Source organism: Pristis pectinata, chromosome 2, assembly GCF_009764475.1.
Source record: "Pristis pectinata isolate sPriPec2 chromosome 2, sPriPec2.1.pri, whole genome shotgun sequence".
Lineage (NCBI taxonomy): Eukaryota > Metazoa > Chordata > Chondrichthyes > Rhinopristiformes > Pristidae > Pristis > Pristis pectinata.
The window spans coordinates 33,761,384-33,787,067 of NC_067406.1; the positions used below are offsets into that span (position 1 = coordinate 33,761,384).

Below are 25,684 nucleotides of genomic sequence, written 5' to 3' on the forward strand. Positions count from 1 at the left end.
CAGTAAGTGTGTTTACCCTGACACCCTAGAATGATAGCCTGTCCAAAGGGAGACTGAGGAAAGCATAATGTGATAGTCGCAAGGGATTCAACAATTTGGAGATTGATAGGATCCCTTGGAATCATTGAGATTTCTACCTGAAAACTTGATACCTGATGCCAGAGTTAGGGACATGCCAAACAGACATGAAAGGATATTGGAAAAATAGTGGGGGGATAATCTAATTATTGTTGCTTATAACAGGATCATTAATGTAAAAAAGAGACCTGAGAAAAAAGTAACAAGAGCTAGCAGGCAAATTTTTTAAAAAAGACTTCAAGGGTTTCAAAGTCTATACTGGTGATCCAGCTGCATGAAACTTGCCAAGAGGATACATGTGGATGAACATGCAGCTAAGGGGTGATGCCAAATGAGATCCTCTACATGGGATTCTGGCACTTGCACAGAGACAGAAAAAAACATTTCCTTTGGGACAGGCTGATCCTGACTTGGACTAGAATCCCAGTAGGAAAGATAAACAGGACAGTAACAAGGGTTTTAAATTAGCAAATGGTGGAGAAGGGTCTGTTGTAAAAGACAATGCAAGTGATAATTCTAAAGCAAGTGAGAAATAAAATGAAAATAGCCAGGAATCATATGTTGATCATTATTGGTAAAGGGAATATTCAAAAAAATAGAGCAAATAAGTCAGCAGAAAAGAATAAGAAATATCTCCCAAACATTCCTCTGACTCCATTACCATCTCCCCAACCCCCGCAGCCATCTCCTGAGTTCCACCAGCCCTGACTCCCACTGCCTCCAATTCCCTCAGCTTCCCAACTCCCTCTGCTGCCTTCACGTTTCCACAGCTGACCCTGACTTCCTCTACAGGTCCAAATCTCACTGCTGCCCCCGAATCCCATTGCCCTCTCTCATCACAAGCTGTTCTCCCTATTGACCCCAGCTCCTGGTGCTGCTCTCAATTCCCTCACCTGCCACTGATTCCAGCTGCTGGCCTCAGCTCCCCCACCACCTGACACCCAGAAGCAGAGAAAGGTAGCAGTAAGAAAGCCGGGGGCAGAGCGAGGATGTGAAGACGTAGGAAAGCCCAAACTCTGTCAGTCACAGATTCTGAACTTGGAAAATAAATGAAACTGCAGGTGTTGGAATCGGAAACAAAAACCAGAAATGCTAGAAGGATTCAGCCAGGCAAGCAGCATCTGTGGAAAGAGTCAACCCATCAACATTTTGGGTCAGTGACCTTTTTTTTAAGAACTCCTCCTTTGAGTTCTGATGAGGAGTCACTGACCCAAAAGTTTATCTGGTTCCTCTTTCCACATTGCTAAGATATGTCTAATGGATGGTGAAATTGTAACTGAAGATACTCAGTTAGGTCTACAAGATTAGGGATTCTTGTAGGGACAAGAGAATAGGATTGGAGATTTAAAGGTGGAATTACTTCATAAGGGATGTAAATAATCAGAGGTATGTGGGTGTTGTGTACAGGCTCCCTGATAGTAGCTGGAATTCCAGAATGAGTTAATGCAGATTTAAATTAGCAGAATGGTTTTCACTTCAATATAGACTGCTTTAAAGAGCTTTGTTCATGCCAGAAAGGTTGTAAGTTTCTTGAGTATGTTTTGGATAATTTGCAACAGTATCAGACACACTTGGAAAGAAAGGAGTTGATTAGGGATAGTCAGCACAGTTTTGTGCGTGGGAGATCATATCTCACAAATTTAATTGATTTTTTTGAAGAAGTAACCAAGAAGGTCAATGCGGGCAGGCTGGTAGACGTGGTCTGTTTGGACTTCAGTACAGCCTTTGATAAGGTTTCCCATGGTAGACTGCTATGGAAAGTTAGATTGCATGGGATCCAGGGAGATCTAGTCAATTGGATACAGAATTGGCTTGATGGCAGGAAGCAGAGGGTGATGGTGGAAGGTCGTTTTTTGGACTGGAGGCCTGACAAGTCACAGGGCTCGGTGCTAGGCCCATTGCTATTACCAAACTCACCAAAGACTCTTGCAAATTTCTATCGATGTACGGTGGAGAGCATTCTGACTGGTTGCATCGCCGCCTGGTATGGAGGCTCCAATGCACAGGATCGCAAGAGGCTGCAGAGGGTTGTAGACTCATCCAGCTCCATCACAGGTACAACCTTCCCCACTATCAAGGATATCTTCAAGAAGTGGTGCCTCAAGAAGGCAGCATCCATCAATAAGGATCCTCACCATTCAGGACAAGCCCTCTTCTCGTTGCTACCATCAGGGAAGAGGTGCAGGAACCTGAAGACCCACACCCAATGATTCAGGAGCAGCTTCTTCCCCTCTGTCATCAGATTTCTGAACAGTCTATGAACCCATGAACAGTTTCTTTTTTTTGCACTATTTGTTTGTTTGGTAATTTATAGCTTTTTATATATTTGCATGGTACTGCTGCCACAAAACAACTAATTTCATGTCATATAAGACAGTGATAATAAACCTGATTCAGACTTCTGATTCTGGATTCTATTTGTCATCTATATCAATGATTTGGATGAAAATGTACAAGACATGGTTAGGGCTAGTAACTTTACCAATTATTCAGAAATAGGTGGTGTCATTGGCAGTGAAGATGGTTATCAGGATTCACAGAGGGATCTTGATCAGCTGGGTAAGTGGGCTGAGGAATGGCAAATGCAGTTTAATTTGGATAAGTGCAAGGTGTTGCATTTTGGGAAGACAAATCAGGATAGGACATTCACAGTGAACAGTAGGGCCTGGGGAGTGTTGTAGAACAGAAGGCCTTAGGAGTACAAGTACATGGATCTCTGAAAGTGGCATTGCAGGTGGGCAGAGTGGTAAAGAAGGCTTTTGGCATGCTGGCCTTCATCAGTCAGTATAGAAGTTGGGATGTTATGTTGCAGTTGGACAAGGCATTGGTGAGGCCACATTTGGAATATTGTGTTCAGTTTTAGTCACCCAACTACAGGAAAGATGCCATTAAACTGGAAAGAGTGAGAGGAGACTTATGAGGATATTGCCAGGACTCAAGGGACTTGAGTTATGGAGAAAGGTTGAACAGGTTGGGACTTTTTTCATTGGAGCTCAGGAGAATGGAAAGTTACTTTATAGGGGTGTATAAAATTATGAGGGGCATAGATAGGGTGGATGCACACACTCTTTTCCCCAGGGTTATGGAATCAAGAACTAGAGGGTGAGAGGAGAGAGATTTAATAGGAACCTGAGGGGCAACTTTTTCACCCAGTGATCAGTATATGGAATGAGCTGCCAGAGGAAGGGGTTGAGGCAGGTACATTAACAACATTTAAAAGGTACTTGGATAGGGAAGGTTTAGAGAGATGGGGTCCAAACACAAGGAAATGGGACTAGCTTAGATGGGAACCTTGGTCGGCATGGACCAGTTGGGCCAAAGGGCCTGTTTCCCTGCTGTATGACTCTATGACATTCTAGAAACATGCAACAATATTTCTCCATACTAGATTTAATAATGATTAACATACCAGATTTCTTTAAGTGTAATAATATGAGAATATATAAGTTACAGAAACCATAATGTTATGTTTTTTTCCAAAACAAACTTTATTCGTCATAAAAAACATACTATATACAACAATATGTGTTTGCGATTGTGCTGGCCATTTTGGATTTCAGAGGAAGTAGCAGGCAGCATCCAGTGCCGAAATTTGTGATGGGCAGACATGTCTGGCTCACATCATTGGCTAACTCAACAATATCATTAATCATTCCACTGAAATCAAATTATTGCTTGCTCACAACTGCTGGGTGTAAACCCACGCGAAGTTTGTCTCTTGATGAAGAACTGGGCACAGACCTAAAAGTTGTGTAACAGCGTGCTGTATCTAATAGATTCATAACAGAATTCCAAATACTGGTAAACCTGACACAATATTTCACATAGATGCTGCCAATCAAGCAAGCCTGCGAACAAAGCAGATCTGCCCTTATTTTGTGAAGATTGTGTTTTTATGCTAAAACAGAACTGCTTGGGGCTGCGGTGACTTTGCTGGGTAATGAACTGGCAGCGACATGTAACTAATCACATTGCACTTTCAAAGAGTTTGCATTCCAGTTGTGGCACTCTCCTTGCACTATTGCAGAATTCCACGCGGCCGTACCTCACGGCCAGAAATAGTGCGTGGGGGGGGGGGGGCTTGTGACCAGACGGATTCACCCGTCACGCACAATCGCACTTCAGCGACTTTCCGAGCGAGCAATCGCCCAGAGTGCGAGGCCGGACACCAGCGCTGGCCACATCGCAGGGCAGCCGACCAAGCCGATGGAACGCGGCGCCGGCCGGGCCCGTCGGCGCGGCGCGTGCTCGTGCGCGTTCGTTGCGGATGACGTGAACACGCTGAGGAGGAGGGGGGTGGGGAACAATGGCACGCGCTGCCGTTGCCTTTTCCGCCGCGAGGCACTAGGAGCGGTGTTAGAGAGGCGCTCCAGCAATAGGCAGGGAGGGAGAAAGTGCGTGCATGTAACTCGGCTCTTTACAACTTTACACAGGCACCGGCAGCTGTCGCGCCGGGGTATGGGGTGAGTTCACTTTTGTCTTTTTTTTAAATATACGGTTGCAATAAGCCAGAATTTTTTAAAAAAATTAAAAATGGTATGTTTTGGTTGCATTTGTCTCGTCGTCTCTTTCTCTTCCCTCCTCGAATTGTAAATAGAGCAGACGAGCGAATGAATGGGTTTATTGTTTGGAGCAGTGAAAGTTTCACCGCATGCATTGGGGTTTCCGAGGACTGTCACCCTCGAGCGGAGGGGAATTGAGTGAGGGTTGGGAGCAGATGGAGGGAGTTTGGGGAACGGGAATGAATGGGAGAGCTACGTACAGACACAAAAAGAAACACGGCGCTGCCTAGGAGGAGCGAGGCGATGATTTATTTAAAACGAGGAACGTCTTTCTGGAAACTGCCTTGGGAATAATCAAGCCGCAAAAGTTTCTCTATGAAGTTTGAGTAAGAAGCTGAAAGTTGTGTCAAACAAGGACTGTCAAACGGGCTCTCATTACTGTGAATACATGTTTCAACACCTCCGTTCGTTGTTTATTAAACTCGCTCTTTTCTCTTAACAATTTTGATGAATCTAATGCACATAACGTAATAAATGCAATGCTAGTTTTGGCAGCTTTTAACTTAAATACTAGTGAGTGAATGCACGAAAAGAACAGAAATCCAATTTTGTTAGTGTCGTGCAGTCAGTTCATGGGTATTGTCTGCCAACTGTGCAGAAAATGTTCACGGATTATGAGCAACCATTGAAGGTACCGTCATAAATTTCGCGAATTATGAAACACACTTCCCGATAATGTTGTTTTGTGTGTTTGTTTAGACTTATTTGAGGTTTGGTGCTCTGCCGTGACGTTGGACGAAAATGAAAAGCTTAAAAGCCAAGTTCAGAAAAAGTGATGTGAGTACTGTAGAACGCCTTCATGACTGTAACTGGTTGACCTCTCGCAAAGAACAATAGCTTTGATTTCGACACTCACAAGTTGATCAGAAATCTGTGGGAGTTTGACTCAGTGACATGAGTTTGTCTCCTGAATCTGCAGAAACGTTTAGCGTGCAGATATGTTGGGGCTCAAATTATTTTTCATTTATTAAATGAATATAGTTAAATCAGCAAAAACAGAAAATATTGCAAGCACTTAAGTCAGACAGCGTCAGAGGGGAGTGAAACCTTCATCAGAATCTTTACATAGAGGAAAAAGAAGTTTTCTAGTCCTGAGGGTCCTTGACTCGAAACAATAACCGTTTCTCTCTGCTAATGTTGTCTGATGCTGTGCACTTCCAACATTTTCTGTCTTTCTGTCTATATTTCCAGCATCTGTAGTTTCGTTTTGCTCCATATTAAAATGTAAAAAATGAAAATAGTTATTCTAATACCTCCAGAATAAGGACCGCTATCCTGACTGTAATCAGGGCTGTCCCGCTGCTCTCAGCCATGAAATTATAACGGGTGAAGTAGTTTGGGGCACTAGGGCTTACTAAGTTCTCCTGTTACTTCCACATAGTTGGTGACTGTACACTATTATTGGTAGTCTGCACAAAACTCCCGATGTTTGTAATAGTTTCACGTCCCCATGTAAAGATCCTTGGGGATCGTCATTGAAATTGTCCTTTTTTCACCACAGTTAAATAATGTTAGTTCCACACTTTTATTTGAAGTATTGGAATATTTCCTGTGGAAAATATTTATCAATAGGACAAAGTGTGTTGCAGTTGCAGGGCAGATGTCGGAAACGCTTTTCACTGTTTAACTTGCACTTGGAGAATATTTTAATAAATTTCTTTAAAATAAAGAATTCTGAGAAAAGTATTTTGGCTTGCATAATCCTGCACCTTTTCAGTTGTTATGTTAACTTAATTATCTAATTTTGATTACAATGTCACATTGTTCTATTTATTTTATTGAAACGTTGACTTCATTGGTACAGAACTTTTATTTTCTTGCTGTAATTGGCTTCATGGATGTTTTCCTAAAAATCAAATCAAATTTATGCCCTGGATTTGTGGTAAAAAGTGTGCTGTCATGAAATAAACAATTCTAAAGTTGACATGATTGAAAGATGGGTGTGCATATTTTAAATGAAAAAAGGGACAAATCGAAATTCTAAAAGTAATTGCTGACTTTCGCGCGTTAGTTTTCGCAGTCCTTGGATTAATCTAAACTTTATTTGCACATATCTTCATTCTGATGACATTTTCCAAAGCATTGTCAGTATATTACTTTTCAGTTACTTAATGCCTATTATAAAATCCCAACCAGTTTTGGTCTTGATCTTTAACTTGTTTTGAATTTGCTTGCACCTATTCTGTTTAAAGCATGGGCAAAAAATTTTATTTTGTGGTGGGGGGAGGTGGTGTCAGAGGCTTATTTCACTCCAACAATAGGAAACCTTCTCGATGTTCTCCAGCTGGCTACTGTATGGATAGCCTTAAGTTTTCTACTAGTATGATCTCTGACTTCAAAACATGAGCAATTCCTTCAGTGCTGGCTTGGGAGGTAAAAGCAGTGCTGGTGGTTGAAATTTGGGTTAATCCAGAGTGGAGCAATCTTGTGAACATCTAACATCTGATGGGAAATTTGACTCCTAACTCTTTGGCAGGATTTTCACTCACAATAGCACTTTAAGTATAAAGCTTTCCCAAAGGACTTTGTCAGCAGAGCAGTAGGGTTGTTCTAGCTAAGCCACTGTTTACTGTTACTTTTCACTGCTCTATTGAGAATGTCACCCAAAGTGCATACTCAAGCTCAGAAGACTTCATTGACATTCCTTTCAGCTCAGAGCAGACATGTGGATTTGTCTGTATTGCAAACTTCTCCACAATGTACCCACCCACTGGCTGCACTATGTTGTAATACTCCTTACAGATCTATGCTTGGAAACCTCCTGCCAGGAGCACCTGGCTCAACTCCAAGAGGATCTCTGTGGAGTCTAGACACTAAAATGTGCATCCCTTGGGTACTTTATTCTCTAGACACTCCAGGTTCCTTTTGAGCCTAGAATCATCATTCCATCCTCTGGCATCATTGCAGCATGCATTAAGCAGAAAAAAATCTCTTGTGGCTGGAAGACTATCATGTGTATAGTCCTTTAAGGAATGACTATCAAGGTTGTTGCAGTTGCTGGGCTAAACAAGCAGCTGCAGGAACTTGCAATAGAGCAAAATGATACCACCCACTCATATAGTGATGTTACCTAGGAGAAGCCAACAAGGCTGTTATGTGACACTTGCAATCGAAGTTAGTGATATTTAAGAGACCTTTACAGATGGTTTAACACCATAAAACTTTATAAAGTAATTTCTAAGCCTGAATGTTTTACTGAATATCAGTATGGGTAGTTTTGCTACTGGTGACGACCTGTTATTTTTGTGTTTTAGAACAATTTTAAAAGTAATGTATAGTTGTATTTAGATGACAGGTTGTTAAAGCAAAATATAAAGTGTCTGCTATCTCTCCATCACTTATGTTAAATTTAGAAATTATAAAGTTTGAGAATGAAGCTAGACTGATCTATTATCCTGTGCATGGCTGAACTAGGGAAGTATTGCCACTGTGTAGAAATCTATTAGGTTTGAAGATAGACATTCTCAGTGGTACCGAGAAGACTCATTTGGAGTGCATGACTGTGGATCCCTGAATATACCAAGATGGGTAGATACTGTAAAGTAATTGTGGAGGCTATTATTAAAACTAGAATATTAGAATTGGGAGGCAGTACTAGAACTGTACAAAACACTTGTTACTCCACAGAGAAATGCATACAATTCTACTCGTGTTGGAGGAAGACGGTGATAGTGGAGAGAGCACAGAAGAGATTTAAGGATAGTGTCAGCTGGACAACTCTAGCTATGAGGGAAGATTTGAATTGGCTGGGGTTGGTTTTTCTGAAATGTTGGCTAAGTGAAAATTTAATTGAGGTATTTAAAAATGAGAGGCCTAAATAGAGGGCGTAGGAAAGACCTAGTTCTTTTAGAAAAGAGACCAATAGCCAAAAAATTAGAATTATTGATAGAATGATTAGAATGGTAATAAAGACATTTTTCATGCAAATGCTAAGTGGGATCTGGAACCTGCTGTCTGAAATGTTGGTAGAAGTAGAAACTTTCATTGTTTTTTAGGGAGTACCTGACCTAGGTAGAGAGCTGGAAAGTGGAAATAGGCCAGATAACACTTTGGCCTGCATGTCCGTAATGGACTGACTGTCTGACCTGTGTGCTGTCAATTCTTATGGTTCTCTGAGTATTTGTTTATAAAGATACATTAGTGAGGCCACAGCTGGAGTATTATATGCAGTTCCAGTCACAATGTTTACAGAACGATTTGATTGCAGTGGAGAGGATGCAGAGGAGATCTGTTGGGATGTTGCCTGGAATAGAGTGATTTTGTTATGAGGAGACTTTGAAAAGGCTGGGTTTGTTTTCCTTGAAGTGGAGAAAGCTGAGGGGGGAACCTGATTGAGGTGTGCAGAATTAGGAGGGCCATGGATAGAACAGAACGTAAGACATTTTTTTTCTGTGTCTTAAATTAGGGGGGATAGTTTTAAGGTAAGGGGTAGGAGACTTAGAAGGCACCAGAGGAAGAACTTTTTCACCAAGAGGAATCTTCAATATATTGCCTGAGGGGGACGGGAGACTCACAGCATGTAAGGAGTATGTAGATGAGCACTTGGTCCATAGCATTCCATACCCTGTTGATCCAAGTGCTGGAAAATGGTATGGGTATAGATGGGTGCTTGATGGTTCACATGGACATGGTGGACAAAGGGTCTGTTTCTAAGGCTGTATGCATCAAGAGGTGAATGCCATTCAGAAAATAAAGTTTGGCTTGGCTAACTTGCTTTAAGCCTGAACATGTCCTCAGTTTTACATCCTGGTTTGGGTTTCATAATGTTTCATTTCTACTTGGACACAGTCTCACAAATGAAAACTGTTTTGTTATGCCCTATTGGTTGGTGTGTAAAACCACTTTCTTGCAATCATTGCACAAACACTAGCCTCCAGAGAATGGTTGGCATTTAGTTACATGTTGTGATAGCTCAGTAAAATGCATGGGAAAGGGGAAACCTACATCAGTACTTCAGCTGCACAACAGCATGAACGAATTCCTTAATACATTTGGTTAACCCTTTTAAAAGTTTTTCATTGTCATCTTATATGTATATCTTGTTAATTATTTATTTAATATACTGCAATATCTCAAGTCTTGACTTAATTTTGCATTTTTTAACAAAGTGAATTATTATATCTTTATTATTTGGCCAGGCATCATTGGCACTTGTACTGTATTATTTATTCTTGAGTCTATTAATACATAATTGTTTGGCAGACTGGGGAATATCTGGAGTGGATGATGGAGATAAGGGAAGGCAGCTTGTGGCCTCGAACTGCTGCATTGGACTGATTGCTTGTTAAAAATCATCGGCAAAGTGATCTCGTGTTGCTTTTGTTGTTTATAAGAAACAAATAATCTTTTAAGGTCTAGGTTAGACAGCTCTGAATCCTTTTTTTATGTAGTAATGAGGAAATGATGTTTCCCTTGGCTGGGATGTCTAGCACTGGGGATTGTAGTCTCTAGATAAGGGATCAGCCATTCAGGACAGGTGAGAAGAAACTTCTTTTCCCAAAGGATAGTGAATCTGTGGAATTTTCCACCATGGAGGGCTATGGAAATTCATTTTCTGAGTACATTCAGGAACTGATAACTTCTTAGATATTTGGGAAATCGAGGGAGAGTGCTAAAGGTAGCACTTGGGTAGAAAATCAGCCATAGTCCAATCAAGTGTTGCAGCAGGCACATCGGGGGTGACCAGAATGGTTTTCTCTCATTTCTGCTTGTTACGTACAAAAGGACAAAGTCTGATTTGCTGACTGCAATCATGCTGTAGCTTCCCTTCTCGCAATGTTGCATATGGTTTTCAAAATAGTGAACATAAGATCAACATGAACTTATTCCAGTGATGGTGGGTGAGCGAGCTTTCTCAGTAGACGTTGTCTAATGACTTCTATTATTTTCACTCTCCAACTGACTTAGAAGCGATGAAGTTATATAGTGGCTGTATAAGGAGCTGATCCATATTTCTAATGCAGTGGCAGAATTGGTTCATCATATCATACAAAGTGCATGATCAAACCAGCTAAACTTATGATATTGTTTTCAACTCTTCCCTCCTCCCTCCCCTGGCCTTCCATATTTGCAAATGATGCAGTGTTCTCTATTGCTGTTTTCTGTGTAAATTCCACATAGGAGGTCACAGAAAGCTCAATATAAGGTAGGCAGTGCATATGCACCGTTTTCTTTCTTACCACTCCAACAGTTTTGGCTTACTCACAGCAAAGATTTTACTTGCTTATTAAGCCAGTTGGAACCATCATTTCTCCAGCAGACCAATGTTTTTGCTCTGCAGTTTATTATCTCTCTGTGTGCCTGTCACTAAAAGCTCTTGGGTTTATTTACCACTTACCTACACTAAGGAGAAGCTTACAGAATCCATTTAACCTACCAGCATGTCTTTGGGGGTGTGGAAAGAAATTGAAGCACCTAGTGGAAACTTGTATGGTTGTGGGGAGAATGTGCAAACTCTGCACAGGCAGCACTTGAGGTGAGGACTGAACCTATGTCCCTTGAACTCTGAGGCAGCAAAATTTAACAGCTGTACTACTGCTACTCTTTTGATATTTATAGTTTCAGTATGGATTATACAAACTGACAACAGAAGAAAATTGGCTCAAGGGTGGCAACAAAAATTCCCCAGCATGATTTCCATCCAGCTACTATGTTGGTTGTAAGGCCCCTCATTGTTATATTACATTGCAGCCTCTTCTGTTTTCTTTTGCTTCTCCAGCACCATAAGCTCCTTCAAACATTTAATTTACTTCAATTTCTCCTGTCTCTCTCCGTCTAAAATCCTGTTGCTCAAGCTCAATGATGACTTCTCTAAAGAGACATCCTGGGTTCCTCTTCCCTTCTGTACTTTGACTCCTAATCCACTGTGATTACAATCGGCATCTCAACATCCCTAGCTAGACTACTGATAAGACCCTGTGCAGACTAATTGGGTGAGTCCAATATTGTCAAGGAAATTTACTGTGGATAGGTGTTAAACTGCTAATATTATAGAATAATCGTTGGTTAATGAGTAATCTAGTTCACTGTAAAATATAGTTGAAAAATTCTGCAATGTATGGAATAAGTAAAACTGAAGTACATTTGGGTAAATTCTTCTGATTGCATTATGATTTGGATGGTTATCCTGCAATAAGGCAGCAATATAAAAGCTGAGATTTTTGACTCATTCTCCAAATATGTTCTTAGTTTTCTGTGGAGATCTGAGTAATTTACTTTGGAAGTTGTATTTTCTGTAATTGTTATTGTTAGATGCATCTGGACCAGGAGCCTTTTACATTCCTGGTAGATCTAAATTTGCTTCTCAGAAGAATGACACTTTTCTACTACATGCTAATTGCAAATAGCTTTTTCCTTGCCTGCACTTGTATCTATGATTGTGACAGATTGATCACCTTGTGCTGTGTCCACAACTTGTCATTTCACTTGTCTATTAATGCTTTACTAGCCCAATTTTCTCAGACTGTGGATTTTGGATCAAGAATATAAGAAATAGGAGAAGTAGGTCACCTGGCCATTTGAGGCTGATCTCCCTCATCAACATTATGGCTGATATTCTACCCAAGTGCCATTTTCCAGTACTATCATCAGCTTGCACTCTTCACATATTCCACTGGTTGTGAGCTTCAGACTTCACGTCTCATTCCTAACCTGGTTCAAACCCAATCTCAGTTTCTTGCTGTGGAGACTCTTACCCATTTTTTTTTACGTAGGTTCATTGGTTCTTTTCTGAATTTTCTTCTCTTGCTCTCCCAAGTTCTTCCATGGATTACTCTGATACCTCCAACGTTGCTTATGTCATTATCTCTTGCATGTCACCCAAGTCCCTGCCCCTGCGTGTTCAGTAGCAATATTGTTTCCTTTTTAGATGTGCTAGATATTTACCTGCTCAATATTATACTTGACAGAATTTCAAGCAAAACCTTAAAAAGGAAGCAATGCCAGCAATAGGCAGTTTTCACATACTATGTCCATTAGTGGTCCATGCTTTTTCACATCCAGAATGATGGTAAGACTCAACCAAAGAAGAATCATTGTCTTCTCTAATATAACCTGCGGCGCTGCTCGATTATCTTTGCCTTTGGGAGTTTGTGTGTTTTCTATCATATAGAAACATGGGATGTGTAGCAGCAATTCATTTAACAAAGACCAGGCAATAATTCATGAACTTTGCCTTACTACTTGCAAGTTTTCTTGGTTTATTCAGGTCCTTATCTACAAATGAGAGGCTTTAGTTGGCTGAGTACAGGGGCTAGGAAATTTCTCTGCATGGTTCCCAAATAAGATGCACAGTGCAGTTGAATGTGGGCTTAATGTGTACAGCATTATTATGTCCATTTATGGCTGTTGGAGCTTTTTTTTTCTGGAGGACTTCATCTCCTGAACATTAGGTGAGCTTTTTGTTTGCCCTGACATTAATTTTCTAAGGCGATTTGCTCCCAACATGCAAAATTTATCTCGAGCATGATTTTCAACCTCGCTCATCTGAAAAGTTACAAGTTCTTATTTACCAACTAATTGAATTGTAACTTGTACTGAGATACAGTGGAAACACTTGTCTTGCATACCATTCATAGAGATCAATTCATTACACAATGCATTGAGGTAGCACAAGGTAAAATGATACAGAATGTAGAGTAAACTGTCACAGCCACAGAGAAAGCGCAGGTGGGCAATAAGGCGCAAGGTCATAATGAGGTAGATCCTGAGGTCAAGAGTCCATCTTATCGTACTAGGGAACTGTTCAGTAGTCTCATAACAGCGGGATAGAAGCTCACCTTGAGCCTGGTGGTATGTGCTTTTAGGCTTTTGTATCTTCTGCCTGATGGGAGGGGGAGAAGAAAGAATGTCAAGGGTGGGTGAGGTCTTTGATTACGCTGGCGGCTTTACCAAGGCAGCAAGAAGTACAGACAGTCCAAGGGGGGAGGCTGGTTTCTGTGATGTGCTGAGCTGTGTGCGGTGGAGGCTGTCGGGGTGGGTGGTGACATACCAATCCCCTTCTGTTCAAAGCATTCATAGAATGCATTAAGCTCATTGGGAACAACCAATATTTAGAAGTGGGACCCAATTGTTTATAATTTCCATGTGGAGGTGGCATATAAATATCATTTTGGGTATATTAGATGATGATAGTGCATGATAGGTTGATTAATGAGCTTCGGGAAATTGGCCTAGGCACTTCCTGGCAAGATTCATCTTAGTGCAGCTGATGACATCACAAGGTTGTGCAGCACGTATTTCCTTCACTGCCAATTGAATTTGGAGCTTCTGGAGGAAACCTATGACTCTTGTCAATAGTTCATTGAAAAAGAAAATCCAAGAGATTACACTGGCTTTGGAAAATAAATGGCAATTAAAAATTGCACACGTTACACTGATGTCCTGCACAAAGCAAACTCGCTTTTCAATGGCCAGCAATACATGAGATCATCCTCTGGAACTCCTTCACCACGGCCTTTTCTTGTCACCTGCATGCAACGATTCCTGGCACTTCATCAGCTTCAAGCTCTGGCTTGGGATTGGGCAGCAATATTGGGATGCTTTACCCTACACGATTGCCATGTTTTTTCTTCCTTTCATGGCAGCCTAATGTGCTGCTCTTCTGTGGGGAAACATTTTTAAGAGTTGATTCATTTTCCAGCAGGCAGCATGGCAATTCTGAGGCAACTGCTATTGAGAAATGCATATGCAAAGTTTTCTACATGATTCAGGGTATAAGACACCCACATTTTTTTTTAACTGGCTTTTTCACCAATTTTGCACATTTTTCATGGTTACCTTCTTGGGTGCAGGGCATGGAGCCCATTACATGAAAATTTCATTTTCTAGGTGTAGGTTTTTTCTAACTTGATTTCTCCTGATATGATCTACTTAAAGGGCTAACACTCAAACTGTCTCACTTTGTGACCTCCTGCAACCTCAAACACAACCTTGTCCTTGTTCCCGATCTACTTTGCCTGTGGAGTTTTGGCTTCCAGGATCAATCAATGCTGTGGCTGCTGTTGAACTATGCCACATCTCATCTATTGTTCTTGGCTGCATTAGGAAAGTCATCAAAGTCTATACACAAGGAGAGAAGAGAGGTTTATTATTTGCAGAGACCTCCTTGAAAACTACCAGCTCTGCTCCTTTTCACAAAGGAAATTTCTTCTACAGATACTATTCTTCCTGATGCTCATCTGGAACCCTCTAACCCTTGGCTTCACTCTTCCTTCACCTCTCCCCATTAGGGCAGCATTAAATAGCAACATTCTCTTAAAGCTGAAAGTGTGATGCTCATTTTGTGGTATGTGCTGAGATTTGCTTCTGCAAAACTCTTTTCTATCAGCTGTGAGAACTTGCATTAGATCAAAATAATAGTGCATGCTTTTGAGGTTTTACATAAAATATCCTGTTTTGGGAAACTTGGAAGTGAAGATGTAGATCTTCATGGGACTTTCACAAACAGCATTGGGATAACCCATAGTGTGTATTAAAGCCATTAGAAGATAGCAAGGTAACTTCTAAGTTTTGGCATTTTGGTTCAGTTTATCAGTAACTGGAAATTAATTCTTCATATTCTTTCACTTACTGATTGCTTGGTGAGATTCTGAATGCTGAAAAAAATGTATAATTAAAAAAAAGATGCATAATTTTTCCTCCATGAATCAAGTGAACAGTATTCCTAAAACAGGACAATAAAATTTAAAATTATTAAATATTGCAGGAGAAATTTGTGGCAGTGAGGAGAACAAGACAAGGTAACAAAAATAAGATGCTTGAGTGTTTTTGTATTGTGACTATTTTAGGATAAAGCTGCATGTCATTATCCTGCCTTATTGCTATATTGGTTTGTCAAGATGATCCATTATCCTGAATTGTGGGTGGGGCAGGAAGCAAGTCTAAGGAAACTGGGATGTTCCTGACTAATCTCAAGTGTAAGAATTAAAAGTATTGATCTAGCTAATGACGACAACAAATATTAATCATTTATCAATACAGCAGAGACAATCTTTCTAGTTTGTAAGTGATTTTGGAAAATAATCAAGTATTGATGTTTGAACTTTGAAGGGTTTAAAAGCTGATTTGGTTTTAATTCAATTTTAGGGATTTGGGCATTGCTGCCAATGCCAATATTCTTGCTGATCCTTAATTGCCCTTTGTAAGTTGGTGCTGTGCCGCCACCTTGAAGTACTGCAGTCCTTCAAGTGAATTACTTCTACAAAACTGTTGGATAGGGAGTTCCAGGGTTTAAACTTGGCAACAGTGAAAGAACAACAATGTATTTCCAAGTCAGGATGCTATGCAACTTGGAAGGGAACATACAAGTGGTGCTGTTCCCAGCCGCCATCTTTGTTTGTGGTAGAGGTCATGGATTTAGGAGGGGCTTATTGGGGTAGCCTAGGTGGGAAACTAGTGTGCATTTTGTCGATAGTATAACACTATATTGTGCTTGTGAAGAGAATGATTGTTTATGGGGTTTGGAAGGAGTCCAGTTAAATAGGCTACTTTGTCCTGGCTGGTGTCGAGCTTCTTGTAGTGTTGGAGCTGTGCTCATTGAAGTGAGTGGAGAGTATTCATTTATGCCCCTGACTTGTGTTGTCAATGTTGAAAGGCTTTGGGGTGCCAGCAAGTGAGTTGCTCACTTTAGGATTCCATCTCTAACTTGTTCTTGTAGCCATGGTATTTATATTGATGACCACAGGATTTTAGTGATGGGGACTTCCGATGATGTTTGTCACGGTTATGTGGTGAAACTCTTATTGAACATGGTTACTTGCTACCTGTCACACTATGCCTGAATGATTTCCCATTCTTGATGTGTGTGGGTATGATTGTTTCATCTCTTGAGGAATTGTGAATGGTATTGAATGTTGTATAATGATTGGTAAATATGCACATTTCTGATGTTTTGGAAGGAAGGCCATTGATGAATCAACCAAAGAATGTTGGGTCTAGGAAACTGCTCTGTGGAACTCTTGACACTCTACACATGAATGATAGAAAAATAGGGGGCTATGTGGCATGGAAGGGTTAGATAGATCTTAGAGCAGGATAAAATGTCGGCACAATATTGTGGGCCGAAGGGCCTGTACTGTGCTGTAGTGTTCTATGTTCTATGTCTTTGGCTGGGATGATCACCTTCCAACAAACAATACACATTTCTGTCTTCTGTATTGTACTCTGTGCGTGCTGGCTCTCAGAAGAGCAATCTGATTAAGTTGCTGGTGCTGTAAAGCGTTACGCTAACCGCTACACCACCGTGCCTGCCCATATCGTACCGTACTGTACCATGTCATTGATCAGACAGCCTTCCTCCATCATCCTTGTCACTCATGCTGTTCAGTGGGGAAAAATGTGAAAAAATGTAAAGATTTGCTGTTGTTTCCAAGCAAAGCCAAGAGATGCTCCTGTGAAATGTGTTTGGATCTGATTAAGTGGATGTATGAAGAAAGTTTGCAATAACAAGATGACATGAAAGCATCATTCTACTTGTTCTAAGTTTCCCAAGTTTCATGCAGTGAATTTTAAGTATATCTGTTAAAGTACAAATTTTTGTTCATCTTCATACAGTCTTTTTCCCAGGGAGGGGGTGCTAAAAACAAGAGGGCATAGGTTTACAGTCAGAGGCAAGAGATTTAAAAAGGACATCGGGGGCAGCTTCTTCACACAAAGGGTGGTGCATATTTGGAATGAGCTGCCAGAAATAGTGGTTGAGGCAGGCACGTTAGCAATGTTTAAAAGCCACTGAGATAAATCCATGGATAGGAGAGGTTCAGAGGGCTATGGGCCAAACGCGGGCAGATGGGACTAGCTCGCTGGGCAACACAGTTGGCATGGACCAGTTGGGTTGAAGGGCCTGTTTCCATGCTATGTGACTCTATAAAGATAAGATGAAATTTTTATTAGTCACATGTACATCGAAACACACAGTGAAATACATCTTTTGCGTAGTGTGTTCTGGGGGAGCCCACAAGTGTCGCCACGCTTCCGGCACCAACATAGCATGTCTATCACTTCCTAACCCGTACGTCTTTAAAATGTGGGAGGAAACCGGAGCACCTGGAGGAAACCCATGCAGACACAGGGAGAACGTACAAACTCCTTACAGACAGTGGCAGGAATTGAACCCGGGTCACTGGCGCTGTAATAGTGTTAGGCTAACTGCTACACTACTGTGCCTGCTGTTAGTCCCACTACTCGTCTCCTTATTTTCCTCTGTCCATGCAACTTATTCTCTCTCTCATGCTCAAAAACTTTCATTCTTTTTGCCATTAACCTACACCAGGGGGTAATTTATAGTATCCAGTTAATATATTAGCGCAGCTTTAGTATGTGGGAGGAAACCAGAGCTCACCCACATGGTCACAAGGAACGTACAAACTGCATAGATGGCATCTGAGGTCAGGATCAAACCTGGGTAGGCAGCAATACTAACTGCTGCGCCACTGTAAAATAATTTCATTTTCTTGTATGCTGTAGTTAATTTGACATCAAGAACTCCTAACTTGCTAGTGAACGGCCATTGTCCTACACTATTTTGCAGTTTTGATGAGATTTACATTGCACTTAATAATGCTTACTGTCAGGAAAGTTGCATTTGCGACCTGTTTTAGAAGTGCCTATATTTCATGTGTAGTTTTGTTTAGTAATTTTTGGGCATATTTTGTACAAACCCATCATTGAAGCTGTGTCAGTGAAGCACAGACAGTAAACTTGGAAAGCATGGTGCAGGACTTCCTCTTTCTCTTCATTATCTGAGATCTGGTCAAGCCCTGACTTACGATTCTGGCTGTGTTAGTATTATGCAGTGCATAAGGACACAAGAAAATGGGAGCAAGAGTAGGCCATCAGCCCTTCAAGCCTGCCCTGCCATTTAATATGATCTGTGTTGGCTTCGACGCCTCTCCTCTTCTGTGCCACCTTGTTATGTTGTGGTTTTGGATACTGTGGATATCATCATTATTCCAAAATAGAAGTGAGGTTAATGTTAGTTTCATGAGTAGATTAAAATATAGATGTTAAAGTTGTCTCCTGACATATGCAATGTATGAAGGCTGCACAATAATTACAATACAAGTGATCATAAAGAATTAAAACTTGTGATCTTATTTTACTTATCAACACTGCTGCATGTAATTTGCAATGATTTGATTTCTTTCTTTCCAGAAATAGTTCTGTATTGATGTAACATTGATTCTCTCTCCTCAGAGCAGTGAAATTATCTTTTTGTAAGTGCTTGATCAGTGCTGTTCTGATGTCTTGTGGGATTGCAGAGAAAAAAACTGGCAATGGACCAGACCATGTCATTTGTGCTCATACTGGTGGCCACTTTTCTTGATGGTTAATACAGAAAGTTAAGCCATTGACATTTCACTTTATAAATAAGTGTTTGTTCTTGCATTTTATAATGGAAAGATTGCATATTTTATTGGTTAGTTTGTTGATTGAATTTTTATTTTACAGAAAGCTTTGTTCATTTGACCATATTAATAATTTGTATATAAAGTGAAACTTTTAAATATTTTAGAAAATGCTGAATTTACATGAAAATGGGCACTGATTCCTTTTTTTAATTAAGTGGGCGGGAAATTCATCACTGAATAAAAATGCTTGTGCTGAAAACTTGCTATCAAAATATTCAGGAAAGTGGCATTAGCTATCCATGTTCAGTATTTCATAGTTTGCCATTTATAGCTTCCTGCTTATGAGTTATGGCCCTATTCATGGTTCCTTTTATACATCTTAACTGGTATTATGAAATGGGGCAAATGCAACGTAAATACACAATAAATATTGTTTTATGGAGTATTGACATTTTGGAGGAAAACAGACCTGATGCAGTTATCGTTTATGATTTTAAGTGATGGCAATTGCTGTAATAAAGTGTAGAGCATTGTGGCACTGAAATTTATGCTTCATATCCTCTTTGAGTTTGTTACTTGCAAATCCTATAGAGAGAGAGAGAGAGACTGATGCAGTGCAGACGGGATGTGGCCCAGTCTCTGACCTCATCCCTGGAGGAATAAAAATGTCCCAAAAGAATGGAAATGAACTTATCACTGAGTCAAAAAGGAAACAGAAATGTGTGGGGCCTTCAATTTATGGTTATTTGTAATGACATTCCTTTGGATTTATTCATAACGTCATTCCATTTGATACTCTGTTAAAGAGCTTATATAATTGTCTTGTTTTAGTATTTTAGGCAATCTGCAGGGGGTTTGGTTAGAACTTGACCAGCTGCCAAATATTCATGTCTAGATTTTAGCCAACTTCAAATTGTAACTATGCATCAATATTACCTCGCATGCATTCTTTGGCAGGCTGGTATATTGCAGCAGTTGAAGTTTTAAATAACTTGATCAAGAAAGGAGTTGATTCTATTTTAGACATCTTGTGGGTTTTTCACCAATGAAGGTCATAAATGAACTGGAACTTCTGGGAGAAAATATGAAAACAAAATAGGAGATCCATTTTGTTGTAGAAAGCACAAATTTCTATTTATGTAAATTGTCATAATCCCAATGTCCCCAAAGACATTACAGCCACAAAGTTAATTGTGCAGTTTGTAGATGGATGAAGCAACAAATCCAAGCACAGCTGAGGTCTGCAAATAAGGTAACAAATGCACAGTTTATGAGGGAAAAATTGTTGGCCAGTACATTGAAAGAATTATTTTGCTCTTCTTTGACTTGTACACCCTTTTATGTGCCTATGAGCAGTCAAATGGTGCTCAGATTAATTTTGCATCTAAAACTGGCATTCCCTCCATATAGCTCTGAACTGTAGTTATAGATTTGGTGCTATACATTTGGAATAAGTTAATAGGTGACACGGTGGCATGGTAGGGAATGCTGTTGTCTAACAGTTCCAGGCAGCTGAGTTCATTCCTGATCTCTGGTGCTGTCTGTGGAGTTTGCACATTCTCCCTGTGAAGGTGGGGGTTTCCCTCAGGTGCTTTGGTTTCTTCCTACATCCAAATGGTGTACTGGTTGATAGGTTAATTAACTACTGTAAACTATCCCCATTGTTGATAGATGGTGGGGAGGGGGGAGAAGCAGCATGGAGTTAATGAGCAAGTGAATAGCAATAAGTGGGGGAAATTGGTGCAATTTCTCTGAAAGCTGGCATGGACTAGATAGGCTGAATGGCCACTTTCTATGTCATAAGAAAAATAGTAGAAATCTGAAGCAAAAATATCAGAACTGACTCAAACAGGCATTAAAAAAAATCTATATTGTGAGAATAATTTTCTAAGAACCTGTTATACTAAGAAGCACTTTTCAGAATTAAGCCTTCCTCAATTGCTTTTAAGTGAAGACAAAGTGTTGATCATGGATCTGTCAGTACCTCGATATTACAATACCCTTCATCAGAACTTCTCCTTTTGGTATTTCATATTCCACTTATAAGAACATAAGAAATGTATCTGTCTTTCTGTCTGACTCTCCTTGTTAAGGTGGGGGAACAGAGGTTTTTTTCTGTTGCAATCTCGTTACAGGCAAGAATTTCTCTTTTATAATATCCAAAGGGTTTATTCTAAATATGTTTACTTAACCAACTAAGTGAGATTTTTCCTGGCCTGGTAGTTTAAATTGCAGATGCAATGCGTTATGTTTTCTTTTGCCTCAATTGAACCTACTTACAGGAAGTAGAAAAACAAGATAGCTGAATATCAGAAGTAACTATCTGCCTAATTACCTGCTATTTGGTATCTATTGAGTGTAGTAATTCGGTAGGGATTATACCACAAATGACATAATTGCAGTGTATACCTAATTACAGTTTTAGTTTAAAGTAGTAATTTGGCTTGTTTGTACACCAACACATCTGAGCCATAATGGATTAAGTCTAGTTTGGGAAGTGAGAATTTTCACTTATCTGCCCCAGACAGGATCAATGTATGCTTTTAACATGTGTATACTATTTTCTGTGTTTCAAATCACTTGGAAGTTACAGAGATATGTATTGCAAATCTTGGATTTGTGTCAGATTCTTTTACAAAAACCTCTACCTGTGTTTGTTGCTAAATAAGTATACCAGATATAAAATTTCCAGTACAAAGAGAACACTGGCAGATGGACTGGAAGCTCGGAGGTTATGCCACTTTCTTATGGAGGGTGAACTATAAAAGAAAAATAGAGAGAGGATGGTAGGGTGTGAATTATGCTGCACAATTTTATAGTGGAAACTTTACAGTGAGTGGTTTAAATTTTCAGAACTTTTATTCTGGTATATACAAGACTCGCTAGAACAAATGCTGATGCTGATTCAAGGGCTGTCTTTAATGATTAGCACTGCCCTTTTAAAGTTTGTCCCAGGATTGAACTTCTATACTCATTTTATGGGAGGATAGAGTCTAGAATTCAAGTAGTTTATGTCATTGTCATTTGCTGGATTTTTTTCTGCCATCTGAAGCACATTATGGAAGGACTGCAATGGGATTTTGTGCAGTAATCCATCTTTGCAGAGAATGTGGTGTAAATTTGTTAAATGGATAAAATTAATTCAGCTAACATCCTTCCAATTTTAATTGATGACAATTGAAGTCAGGCAGTTGAATCAATTTTGCACATTATATGCTTTCATTTACAGTCCAAGTTCCCATCGCCATCCTAATTACGTAGAAACATAGGCCTTTAATTTATATTACGCTATTAGTACACTGACTATTGGCGAGTGGTGCTACCTAAAGTTTAAAAATCTACTATGTTATAAAACTGCATTCCTTACTATATAAATTTTTTATTTCCGTTTAACTGATGCAAGTGTTGCTGATGAGGGCAATATTTATTTTCCATCGCTAATTGCTCTTCGAGGTTCTGCTGACCAGTTTTTATTTTAACTACTACAGTCTAAAAATGCTTCCACAATGCTGTTAAGTGGGAGTTCTAGGCCTGGGGTTTTGGGTTCAGCAATGATAAAAGGATAGCTATATCTTCAAATCAGTATAGTGTTCCCAGAAGCTTACCCCTCCTTAATTTCTCTCAGATGTTTGGGCTAAGGTAATATTGAAGAAGGCAAGTGTGTTTTTGTAATGCAATTTGAAAGTGGTATTCCTTGTAACCATAGCACACCAGAGGTTAAGGGACTTGGCCACGTTATCTTGCTTGACCGTTTGATGTGTAACCTAAAGGTTTGAAGTTCTGTTATTTCTAACCTGCATTGAGCTTCAGCATTAATTATGATGTTTTCTGACTAAATCACATGTAGGAAGAGCTTTACAACAAAGCTTCCTACAAAATGTTGGATAAGGAAGATAAGCAAACATTTCGGAGAAGTCAACCCTGCTGTAATAAAACCTGAGAAGGCAATTTTGGAAAGAGTTGAGCAGTAGAGGCTGACTTTGGAACAAAACTGGAAGAGTAAATTTTGGACCAGGGTAAAATATCATTTGTCCATTGCAAATGGATTTTGGGAAATCAACATTGTTTCAAAAACATTGCACTGATGGAGCGGTACTCTAATAGAGCAGGATCATCTGGAGGTTTGGAATTTATAATGTTTTGTCAATTAGGAGAATTGATTTTTGGGTCTCATTTCAAGGTGACATAAGTAATTAGGGAATCTATGACCTACATCCAGTTCAGTCCTCTATCAACTGGACCAAAAAAAACCCCTGCACTGATTACAAAATCTAGTATAGCTGTAGTTCTATTGAAGATGTGGATATAGCATCTTGGGAGGAAGCATTTCCCATTTTTTCCTGTTAAATTTGTCTCAGACCCAAACTTGTTTAGGTGGGAATAGGAAATTTATAAACTGCTCTTATTATGGATGTTCAATTATGAGCTTGATCCTTTAGTTAGCATCTGTACACATATCTGTTACCAATCAGGAGAAGGGAAGTGGCCCAATATTTGCATTTTATAAGCCAAGAGAGCTATTGTGGTACCCGTATGGTTTCCCTGGCTGTGATAGACTAACATATGTTATGAATCTCTGTAGGCTGGAGGGACATTCCATGTCATAGTTTAACTAATAACTTCCAGAGTCAAGTTGTTTTCACTTGAAGAGGTTTTTGTTTGCTATGGTGTTGCCGCCTTTATTCCACAGCTCTGAAATGGGTCATTCTTTGCAAGCTTTTGTTCATGCTCCAGACAGCATAAATTACAGATGAGCACTCAAATCCAACTGTCCACCAATTTTTCTATTTTTCCCCAAAGCTGGAATAATATTTCTATAGTAAATGCCTTAATTAAAAGCTTGTTAGTGTGTATTGGTGCACTTTGACATGGGTGAAGACAAAGGAGACTGCACCAAAAATAAACACAACACTGGAAGAACTCTAGGTCAAGCAGCATCTGTGGAGATAAAAGATGTAAATTGAAGTTTTCGGTCAAGACCTTGTGTTAGGACTGAGAAGGAAGAGAAGAGATTGCCTGCTGGCCTGCCTTGCCTCCTCCCAACCCTTCTCCATTCCCATTTTTTTTGTCACCACCACCTTGTCCCTGCCCCCTCCCCACCACCTTAACTACTCCCAAGTCCTCTCTTCTGTCTCCCTGCTCTGACGCCATGCCTCACTCCAGTTCTAACCTCTACCATGTCTTTACATCCCTCCCTCCCTCCCCAAAAAAAAACCTGGTGACCTCTCCCTCTCTGATCCTCAGTGGTCAGTCCTCTGTAGATGCCTCGCATTTGTACCTCTGTTCCTGCATCTCAGATGTCAAGCTTTTCTGTCACTACATGCCTACTTCTTCAGCAACGCCAGTGGGAACAGATCTTAGAAATAATCATGTACACTTGGATTTGTTTATAGGGCTACAGTAGTCAGCAGATCTGTGAGACTATTTCTTTACTGTTGGCACCTGATTGTGTTTGAATAGGCAGATCTATTAACCTCCATTAAAACAGCTGGACTGTGATATGCAGCCGCCTGTACAGAGCAAAGGCAACTGGCTAAGTATGTCATTTTGCCTGTTATCCTGTCCTTCTTGTTAAATATTTAAGGTTAAATGTTAGTCGTCTCAAATAAATAAGTAAATATTAAAAATGACTTGCTGCTATTCAATCTTCATTAAGGTATGTCATCTTCACTTTTGTTAACAGTCGTAGACATATGGTGTTCTCAATTTGCTTTGTGTATTCAGTTGCATGAATAATTTTTATTTTGTTTATACATGAAATTTTTAATGCCCTAATTAGGATACCATTGCCACTTGTGCCCATTTGTTATGTAATCTTCCAGATGCTGACTAAGTATTTTGTACATAACTCCTTGGTCCTGAGATGCAAGTTAAGGACAAGAAATTCTTTTGTATAGTCCAACATATTTCCTTACAAAACAAAAACATGCTTACTATGTAGTTTATGGAGAAGCAAAATTTGTCCTGGGTCCTTTGTTGCATTTACACAAGGAGTCATCCAGCCTGATGCAATAATGCAAAATACCGGAAGCAGACCTTCACAATGTGGTTGAGGCCTGCTTTCACGTGACCTAAATGGGATGACCACGATCTGGATTGTCATCAGGAACTGAGTGCATGGATTCTCTGAGGTAGGTCACTTTTAGTGTTTATACTTGTCCACTTCCTGCTTGCTTCAATCACGCACTTTCACTTACTATGAATATCCTTCATGTCTACTGCCTTGTCGCTTGTCCCATCCCTCATCCCATCGTAATGTGATCCTCAATGGTCTGCTCTTTATTCCCTCCTCCCCTGCTGCGGTCCGTCTTGTTGGAGGTGGTCATGAGTCAGTACTTGGGGTGCGAATATTAACTTGTCACTTTTTAAGCATAGAATAAATATTATCTGTCCTTATCTATGGAGTTGTGAATGGAACTTTCTGGAATCATTAAGGTGCATACCCACTTCTGAGTTCATGATAGAAGCAAGGTTCATTGCAGGTGTTGAAAATAGTTGGACTTGGAGCATTCCTGAATTGATGTCTTGGTGATGAGATATGTTCCATGAAAATCCGTCATAATTTTAAAGGTGTCTGTTAAGTCCTTTTTCCACTTCTTTGTTTGAAGTAATTCTGAAATCTAAGGTTTCTTCTAATAACCACAGGAGAAATTTGGGCTTAAAGTGTAATTCACAAGTTAGAGTTCAGTCATGGCAAGA

At 40.0% G+C, this 25,684-nt stretch overlaps 1 protein-coding gene across 2 annotated transcripts in view; it reads left to right on the forward strand.

The window, feature by feature from the left end:
* The first annotated feature begins 4,328 nt into the window (after window positions 1–4,328).
* rai14 (retinoic acid induced 14) overlaps window positions 4,329–25,684 on the forward strand; it is a 199,379-nt gene continuing 178,023 nt past the window's right edge. Inside the window, exons 1-2 of one of the 2 annotated variants that reach the window (XM_052010039.1) lie at window positions 4,329–4,541; window positions 5,340–5,417. In XM_052010039.1, coding sequence (XP_051865999.1) covers window positions 5,382–5,417 — 36 coding nt within the window. In that variant the 5' untranslated portion in view covers window positions 4,329–4,541; window positions 5,340–5,381. Of the gene's footprint in view, window positions 4,542–4,831; window positions 4,967–5,339; window positions 5,418–25,684 lie in introns of those variants that run through there. The other variant, XM_052010040.1, reaches the window with a different exon arrangement.